Genomic DNA, 10,460 nt, shown 5'->3' with positions numbered 1-10,460 from the left:
GTGTCATAGTGGTGCTTCACATTGCTGCTTTTAATGATTGCCACAGTCTTGGAACATATGAGACAAACTGTCCACCTTTTTTTTTTTAGAGCATGCCAAGTGAAATACCTCTTCTGTATCTCACTTTTTATCTGACTGCAGCTCCACCTGCTCACCTGTGAATTCACCTCGTCACTACCTGACCACTCAGCCTGCCTGCTGGCCTGTTAGATTCCTGGGTCTGCTAAACCAGTGCTGTAAAGATTAGGAAAGCAGCGCTTATTAAAATAGAAAAGTTCTGTCAAAATTGAATAATTGTTGATAATTTATCAGTTTTGGGTTTGGGTAGGATGGCATCTGGTTCCAGATCCGGACCACTGTCCGCCTGTTAGTGACCCCTGCTATAGGGTAAATAGCAGGTGACCTAATATAAATCCTTAACTAAGTGGGGTAATTGATTTTAAGTTATTGGCAACAACAATTTAAGCTAAGCCAGAAATACTTAATTTGAACCAGCGATAAGTCGAATCATCAAAACCAATGAAGGAGCTTATTTACCAACATGTGATAGAAAGAGTTCAGCACAACATTATAAAAGGTCACTTTACAATGTCAGTGTCACAGACAAAACTTATTTGATGACTCATTTTAAACTTTCTGGGGTTACGAAGCTTTATAAAGCTTCAAATTATAAAAACTTATTTATTAATTATAACGCCTACAAGCTAATACAAAAACTGTGGCTCTTCATCATTCATACTGAAGCATCCTGACATCAGAGTTGTAAAACATTTAATTATTCTAACTTTTGTCAGAGTTGTGTGCAAATATAATATGGAATGACATGTTACTATCACTGGTGTAAAACATATGACATCAGTGGGGGGCATCAATATCATTACTGCTTTATTAACTTGAACTCCATATATGAACACATTACAAGAGAAATGTTCAAGACTTTAGAGCTTATGTTGACAATGACCATTAATTTATCTTTAAGTCTTAACTTTAACATTTAAAACTACTATTTTCACTCTATGGCCATTAACTTCATCAATACAACCAGATAATTTCATATATATGAATTTTGATCACTAGTTACACGTTTCTGTTGTTGTACAGCTAACACCTGCAATTATCTGACTTAAAATTACTTTTGAGTAACTGTGTCAAATGGTGTGTCATTTATTATTAACGCTGACCTTTTACTTTCTGGGTCATTCCATGCCTACTCAACTAGGGCTTCCCAGTTCATGTCATGGATGTTCTTGAATAAAATGTAAGTTAAACCTTCCTATATCTTGACCTCAGTACACACATCTACAGATGAAATAAAACCACTGAATGTAACTTTACAGTCTGTGAAAATGAAAATGAAAAGTTTAACAACAATGGCAACATTGTTTTGCAAATTCCTTTGATTACTGTTCAATAACATGAACTGGGAAAAGTTCATGATATTGGATGAGTTGGCAATGACCCTTCTGTGTGTTAGTTATAAAGACAATCTACTAAAATACTTGTCAAGGATCAAATGAATCACATCTCTACAACACATAGTTAAGACAAAATTATTTGCAAGGTTAATAGACCAGATCATACTCACATACATTTATACAACCTCTTGAGATGTTTGGAAATTTCTTTCATTTTTAGTCCATATATGATTGGATTGAAGAGAGGATGATACATAACCAGCTGTAAAGTCATTATTAAACGTGCAGTTTTTGGAATGTCTGATTCCAGTCTAAGTATCGTGATATCATACGTACATAACAATGAAAAGTTGAGTAACACAAGCAGGTGAGGTACACAGGTCTGTGCAGCTTTTGTCCTCACTTCTCTACAGCTTCGATAGGATATTTTGAGTATTGTTGTGTATGTGAAAACTATGTACAGCAACGGGAAAAATACAATATTGAGTAAAACAATCACACCATACACAGATAGTGCTCTTGAGGTCTCACAGTGAAGTTTGTAAATGGAATTATTACAAAATATTCCTTTCAAGGTAAAGTTACAAACTTTGCTGTGAGCACTCAACATAGCTGACCCAGCGACCTGACAAGCAGGCAAAAGCCAAGACAAAACCAAGAAAATAGCGATCGTTGTTTTTCTCATGATAGTTGGATATTGCAGAGGTTTACATATAGACACATATCTGTCATAGGCCATGGCTGACAGCAGTAAGAACTCTGAACCACCTGAAGTGTAAAATATAAAAAATTGAAAGTGACACACAGGATGTGATATGATCTGTTTCTCAGATAAAGAGTCAATCAGAAGCTTTGGGTACATAGCAGTGCTGTAAAGAACAGAATTGGTTAAGAGACCTGCAATGAAAATGTACATGGGCTCATGGAGGTTTTTGTTTGTCACAATGAGATATACAATAGTGGAATTACAGCAAATTATCAGAATATATATTGTAAACATTATCACAAAATAAACATATCTGTATTTTGCTATTTCTACATACCCATCAAGAGTTATATATGTTACATTCAATTTTTCATCCATTGAGATTGTCAAAAATAAGCAGATAATATTACAGACATACTTAAATTACAATTGTGTATTAAAGTCTCATTTCAAAAGTGAATTTATAATCAGCATTTCATTACTATTCATTCACAGTTACCTGAGTTTGAATTGCATTTGTATTTGTCAGCTAAAGTTCAGAATGGGCACAGTTTGAGTTTGTGAAATGTTTTTATCAGATTGCTTCACCCTCCGTGGATCTCATTAAACTCTTCACCAAAAGAGACAATAACATGAGAGCAACTTTGTCAAACTGGAGAAGGGGTGGGCGATATGATCGAAGATTCATATCAAGGTATTTAATTTTTGGTGACAACATCACAGTATTACAAGATATATATGTCCACTGATAAGCAAGATTAAAACCACTGACGGGTGAAGTGAATAACATTGATCAGCTTGTTACTATGCAATGTATGGCTGGAAAACCTTGGGTCCTGGCATTCATACTTACCCAAACACAGCTGCAGACGAAGTTCACCCCCTCATGACAACGGCACTCCCTTGTGGCAGTTGAAGGATAGATGACTGTTGTGTGTGACACCCTTGAGTGCCAGGCACCGTCGAGCATGTCTGCAGTGGGCCAGGCAACATGTTGGTTGGACCATCCAGCAGTGGTTGTCAGTGACGATCACTGATAGGAGCAGGATCACCCTGCAACGGAAACTTGCTTGGAGGTGTAGGGGTGAGCGCTGTGCAGCTGTCAATATCGTCCCAAATCCTTGAACTGGAGGAGGTGGTGCAACAGTGGGCCAGAATATTGATGGACGGAAAAACTTTTCGGTGTTTGTCTATGGAGCAGCCACGTGTCAGTCAAACCTACAGGACCCCATCCAGCACATCATCATCCCCCAGTGGTGCCAGTACGCCCCAAACTTCATGTTAATGGATGACTATGCATCCCCACATCGTGCTCATGTGGTCACCATGCATCTGTCACATTCAATATTTTTTATTGTACACTTTAGGCTGTTCAGAGTTCTTACTGTTGGCTGTTGTCCTATGATAGATATGTGTCTATGTGTAAACCTCTGCAATATTCAACTATCATGAGAAAAACAACGATCAGTATTTTCTTGGTTTTGTCTTGGCATCTGCCTGTTTTTCCACGTTCTGGGTCAGCTGCATGGAGACCTGTGTACCTCACCTGCTTGTTGTAATCAACTTTTCATTGTTATGTACGTATGATATCACAATACTTAGACTGGAATCAGACATCCCAAAAACTGCACGTTTAATAATGACTTTACAGCTGGTTATGGATCATCCTCTCTTCAATCCAATCATATATGGACAAAAAATGTCCATATATGACACAAATGTCTTGTGACACTTAAAGATAATGTGCAATAATGTCCTCTTTTAAAAGTGTTGTAGAGATGTGATCTGTCTGGTCTTTGAAACATGTAATTGTTTATATAACTAACACAGTAAAGAGTAAGCCTTATCAACTTAAGGACTGACAATTTGAGGGAAGTGCCAAAACAAGTCCGATCCATAGAATCCTCACCATGAACTGGACTGTGGGTGTCCTGTAGTGTCCCACACCAGGACTTTGGGGACGGATATTTTGAGTCTTGTGGCTTGCTAGGTGGGGCCTATTACAGAGCAGGTGGGCAATTGTCAATGGGTCCATTTCCAATCACACTAGTCATGAAATCATTCCCTCAAATAGAACCCAGTTGGGCTCCATTAGCACATAGCCAAAGTCATCGAGATGAGAAAGACTGATACACAAACAGGTTGAGGCATCACAGGCTACAACAATTAGGGCTGAAGTCAACAATGTCAATAGGACCAACTGACTGAACCTTGGTGACAATCTGCTGTCCTCAGTCATCTTAATCTAAAACAAAAACCAATAGCTGAGGAAATGCATTGTGAGGAGTCTGCATTGTTCACCCATGACAGCAGTGACTCTCAGCAGAGCAGTCAACAAAAAGATTGCTAGACAAACATTCCCTTCACCGCATACAAGGCTTGAGTGACTCGCCAGGAGGCTGATTTTCCATCTTAGACCAGGACAAACTGAGCACTCCGTATCTTCACTCCTGCTGAACTCTGTATTTTAAAGGAAATTAAGTTATTATAACTAAAGTTCAGGAACTGGTCCACACCACTCCACCTCGCTGGTTTGCCACCTGGGCCGATCCAATAAACCACCTGTGTTTCGTCAAACCAACCACCAGTGTCTCATCAACCTAACACACCACCACCTGTGCCTCATTAACTCAACCACCTATGTCTCCCCGATTCAATCACCTGTGCAAACCTATATAGGCAAGCCTAACCTTTTCTCTCCCTTTCGTCTCAAGTTCTGACGTTGGTTTGTACTTAGACAAGCATTTCAAAAACTAATTTTGAAAACCTTACCACCTACCCCATGGAGCAAGAGCTGTCTCTTAACCTTTCAGACGACGATCTTTTCAACGATAGATCCGTCATCTCCAAATCTCCTCCATCCTGATCATCTCCACCCTGACCAGGCCAGCCAGGCAACCACCACGCCTACGCTCTGCCACCCATGTCCCCCGGCAGTGCATCGTCCACTACTCTCCATCCAGCTGCTCCAGCCAGACACCACCAATGCCACCTCACCTAGTTGCCCGCCTCCAGCATGCCCTCAGGGGACAGAACATCCCATTCCATCGGACTGACAAGAAAGCCTGGTTTTTCACGCTACTCACAGCCTGTTCTTCCACCTCCACTCTGGCCACCACACACTTGCGGCGCACCGATGACCCCCATGAGTTTCACCTGTCTCACCTTTGATCCTCATTCCTCTTTTCCCTGTATAATGCACAATCATCCCTTACACATGCATTCCTCCATCCCAGCATCCTTTCCTGTTCTCTTCCTTCTTCCTTCCCCCCCATTGACATAGCTCCAGCTACTCATTTCTAGCAACCACTATCAACCATGGCACCGCGCACAAAGTCACTGCCACCACAGGCTAGGGCTCGTCCACTGCCGGTCTTTCCCAACTTCCTCCTTTTCTATCCGTCCCTCCTCTTGCCCCACCCACACGTACTCCCCCCGTGTTCAACCAACCGGCATATGCTGCACCTCCTCCCTCAATTACCCCCAAGCCTGCTATCCCCCCACCTGCCAACTGGCTACTGTCTGCCCACGGCACCCTCCCCTGCAGCGTCGACAAAAGGGGAAGGCCAGTCCTCTTCCAGGGTGGCAGGATGTAATGCAACAACTTTAACGACCTGGGTTGCAACGCTTCTAGCTGCCGCTTCTTCCCATCAGCCTCTCTTCCTCCCACGGCACCACCACAACAAGCATCATCAGCCTCATTCCCAGCCCAGATTTTTCCATTCATTACACCACCATCACCCACGCCATTAGCCTCATCCATCTCGCCGCCCACAGTGCCTGAATGGTGAAAGCAGACATCCCCAGTGATTTCAATTCCCTGCCCATCTGCCCAGATTTCTGGAGATTCTTCGGTGTATCCTGGAGAGGCCGTTTGTTCTTTGCAGTCCGCCTCACCTTTGGATGCAAAAGTAGCCGGAAAATATTCAATTCCCTCTTCGAAGCCCTTTGCTGGATACTCCTTAATAAGCATAACCTGCCTTAAGTCGTCCACCTCCTCAACGATTTTCTCATGGTCACTCCACCATCCTCCCCTCCAGCACAAGGTCACTCAACTCTTAAATCAACCTTCAACCAACTCGGCATTCCCCTTTCCGACCTACACATCCCTCGAATTCTTCGGCATTACTCTCGATTCTCTCACCTTCCAAGCCTCCCTCCCAAGAAGCTGAGAAGCTACGTACCTCCTTGTTCATCTCCAACACCTCCTTGCCCATCACTGCACCAAGTGCCAGCTTCTCTCCTTACTTGGACACCTCAACTATGCCATTCCCATTATCCCCCAGGGTCGATCCTTCATCTCCCACCTACTATCCCTGTCTTCCACCACGCCATCCCTCCACAACTACATCACCTAGGACAACTCCTGCAAAATGGAACTGAGAATGTGGCGTGACTTTCTGTCTTCATGGAACGGTATTTCTTTCTTCTACGGCGACTGAATCACTCAGCCAGAGGACATCCAGCTATACACAGACGCCACACCCTCAGTAGGTTTCGGAGGCTACTACGGCGGTAGATGGTTCGCCTCCATTTGGCCCCCAGAACTGTCCTCACTCTCACCTTCCTCTGCCAATCATAATTGCCGCACTTCTTTCGGGGCATGTTTGGTCCAGAAAAGTCATCCTTATTCACTCAGACAACCTCACTGCCGTTGACATCATCAACAAAGGGTGCTCACAATCACTGGACATCATGAAATTCATCTGACGCTTCACCTTAGTCTCAGCCCAGCACTTCTTCATAATCCGTGCAGCTCACATGTCCGGACACCAAAATTGCATCGCTGACTCTCTCTCTCGGTTGTCATTCCAGAAATTCAAATCCTTGGCAGCAGACTCGGACCCTCACCCAACACCAGTCCCACCATTTTCAGCCACCATCTACATCTAAACCCCCAGCTCTTCCACCTTGTCACCACATCCCAGCAAGCCATCCTGAACAGCCTGTCTCCTAAAACCCTTTCATTGTACTATTCCGGCTGGTGCAGTTTCAAGTCATTCCATACCCTTCACAACCTCCCTTTCCCCTCCGTCGACATCGTAACAACAACCAGCTTCATCACATACGCCCATACGGTTCTCAAAATCAGAACATCCACCATCCAAGTATATCTCAGCGCCATCAACTTCTTCGCCAAACTGCTCTCCGGACCTCAAGCCCCCTCCGTTTCTCATCCTCACGTCACCATGCTGATCAAAGGCCTATGTAAAGCAGAACCCAAGCTTGCACCAAAACGCTTACCCTTAACCACAGCCACTTAACTCCCGTCTCCAGACAAGGAATTCCTGACCACACCATCAAAGTCCTCTGCCGCTGGTCCTCCCAAGCCTACAACAGCTACATCCACAGCCAGCTCAGCGATATTCATCAAGCCAATTTCCGCATAGCCTAGTAATACCTTTGTGGGATGATGAATCCACGCCGACCAAGATGTGCGCCCATCAAGACGTGCCCCAACTTTGAGTCTCAACCTCCCCGGTTCCTAGACAGTCCAGCCACTCTGCAACCCAGCTCAAACCCCCCTCTTCATCCACCAACCTCAACCCCCTTTCCTTCATTCACCAACTTCGACCCCTTTTCCTCACCTGACAACCCCGACCCCCCTTTCCTATCCTTCCCAAATGTCCTACCAACTTAAATAAACTACTTTAACGCTAAACTATGGCATAGTCTTGTTAGTGAATTCTCTATTGTTGTACTGTACCAGGCAGTAATACTAACCCGTACTCCAGCACAGGGTGGTTCAGCAGTGGTTCATTTCACTGGGTTTAGACACGAAGCATCACATTTTTATTTTTTGGCACTTTAGCATGGACCCTACACACCGCTTTACAAATTAGACTCCTGATCAGGTTGTCTCATAAATGCCTGGTACAGATACAGATTCCACTGGTACAGAAGCTGGACACCAGTTCTTAAGATCTGTTCCTGATGAGGTTGACCGTACATACCTAAGGTGCATGCACTCAGTCCAACATCTCAGGTCACAAACAATTCCATCTATCTTAAGATCACACAACCATACAAACATACAATTGTTTATTTTGTTACAATTCTTCAAGTGGCAGAAGATGGAGTGGCACATCTGTTCAAACAAATAAACATTTCTTTTATGCCAGGTAAAAAAAAACAACCCAAAAACAAACCAAAAAAACACCAGGGGAATATTTTTGTTGTTGAAGAAAATATAAGCTAATTTCCATTGAGATGAATATTAATGTAGTAAAGTGTACCATACAATCAGACACACACGAAAAAAAATAAGTTTAACAATGCTATAAGTTCAGGAAGCTCTTTGAATATTAGAATTTGTTGAGATGGAACAGTTAATGAGATCCATGGAGGCTGAAGCAAGTTAATAAAAACTTCCCACAGACTCACATAGTTCATTTCCTGAATTTTGGAAGGGGACACACACCAAATGCATTTACAGCTCAGGTAGCTCTAAATGAGGAAGACACGAACATACAGTTTTAATGTTAGTATTACTATTATTAGTATTACTACTACTACCCCGGGATTAATAAAGTATTCTGATTCTGATTCTATGACAGCAAGAGTTTTTTAAATCTTCATTCATGTATAATGATCATGTAATCTGCCTTTCTGAACACTTAGTTATTTAAACATTAATGGATGATGAACTTAATGTAACATATATTACTCTTAGTGGATATGTGGAAGTACAAAAATACAGATATCTGTATTTTCTGATAATGTTCACAGTATATATTCTTATACTCTGCTGTAATTTCACCATCGTGTGTCTCATTTGGATGCACAAAAACCTCCATGAGCCTATGTACATTTTCATTGCAGCTTTGCTACTGAACTCTGTTGCTTTCAGCTCTGCTATGTACCCAAAGTTGTTGATTGACTTATTATCTGAAAAACAGATCATATCATATTCAGCCTGTCTCTTTCAATTTTTTCTATTCTATTCCTTAAGTGGTTCAGAGTTCTTAGTGCTGTCAGCCATGGCCTATGACAGGTATGTGTCTATATGTAAACCTCTGCAATATCCAACTATCATGAGAAAAACAACCATCAGTATCTTCCTGGTTTTAGCCTGGCTTCTGCCTGCTTGTCAGATAGCAGTCCCAGTCATACTGAGTGCTGATATGAAACTCTGTTATCTTACTTTAAAAGGAATGTTTTGTAATAATTCAATTTACAATCTCAACTGTTTTAATTCAAGTGCACGATCAATATTCGGAATAATTGCTTTGCTGAACATTGGACTGTTCCCTTTTCTCTTCATACTGTTTACATACACCAGGATACTTATAATATCTTACCAAAGTAATAGAAATGTCAGGAAAAAAGCAGCACAGACCTGTTTACCCCACCTGTTGGTCTTAATCAGCTTTTCCTGTTTGTGTGCGTATGATGTGGTTATAGTTCGAATGGAATCGGATTTTCCAAGAACTGCACGTTTTATAATGACTTTACAAGCAGTTTTGTATCATCCTCTCTTCAATCCAATTATATATGGACTGAAAATGAAAGAAATTACCAAACATCTGAAGAGGTTGTTCTGTCCAGCTAAAGTTATCTGATGTATTAAAAGTTATGTTACGATAATAGTGATGATAGTGATGCTAATTTGCAGTTGTTTATTTTGTCATAATAATGCAGAGATGTGAATGTTTAATGTAGGAAGTTGTTTCCACGCTTCAACAATGCTCTTTATGATTTGATGGAAACCGTAAAGAGTATCTTCAGTTTGAACAATGTAGTGATGGATGTGATGGATGAAAGCATATCACTGTGAACTAACTCTCCCAAGATTTCTCCCGCTTCTTTAATTTTGAGGTTTTGTTTGTTTGTTGTTGGTGTTTTGTAGAAAGCCTGGGCTACGTTTGAGACTGTTGCTAAGACGGACATATAACCCTTGGAGACTGATGTATTGACATTTTGTACTGGGCAATACAAATATATTATGTTGTCTACATGTTTCAGCCATAGGAGACGTGGAGAAGAGGGAGAGGGTGTGTGGGTTGATATGCAACAGACATTTTAGGGATCTGAGTCGACATGGCTAAAAACAAGATTGTTTTTGTCACCAACTCGCAGCAGGTGAGAGAGAGACAGTGAAGCCTAGGCTCGGGCTTGTCATTTGAAAACGCCTTCTGCATTACCTGCTGAAGTTAAAGACACTGGTGGGTCCACGGAGACACATGGTCTAGTTTTAGGAGAAAACAGATTATGCAAAACATGACAGTAACAACACAGACAACAGTGAGTCAAAGCCCTGTGTGCCACGTTTACAGCAGCATAGTGATAGTCTTCTGTCCTGCTACAGGACGCAGATGAAAAATATATAATACACTTAA

At 41.9% G+C, this 10,460-nt stretch overlaps 1 protein-coding gene and 1 pseudogene across 2 annotated transcripts; one reads left to right on the top strand and one right to left on the bottom strand.

Annotated features, from left to right (window-relative positions):
• Positions 1-1,631: 1,631 nt before the first annotated feature.
• LOC311262377 (olfactory receptor 4D6-like) lies at positions 1,632-2,499 on the bottom strand (annotated as a pseudogene). Its single transcript has one exon. The product of its transcript is annotated as an olfactory receptor 4D6-like (transcript).
• A 6,257-nt stretch (positions 2,500-8,756) lies between these two features.
• Positions 8,757-9,683, top strand: LOC311262178 (olfactory receptor 6N2-like; the record flags this gene model as incomplete). The annotated part of the gene is made up of 1 exon (XM_084361413.1): positions 8,757-9,683. One exon carries the CDS (start codon positions 8,757-8,759, stop codon positions 9,681-9,683), a length of 927 nt encoding a protein of 308 aa, XP_084217539.1.
• Positions 9,684-10,460: the final 777 nt, after the last annotated feature.

The sequence above is a fragment of the Pagrus pagrus genome, assembly GCF_965226575.1.
Source record: "Pagrus pagrus genome assembly, chromosome: 9".
NCBI classification, from domain to species: domain Eukaryota; kingdom Metazoa; phylum Chordata; class Actinopteri; order Spariformes; family Sparidae; genus Pagrus; species Pagrus pagrus.
This window is presented reverse-complemented; position numbering and strand designations above follow the sequence as displayed.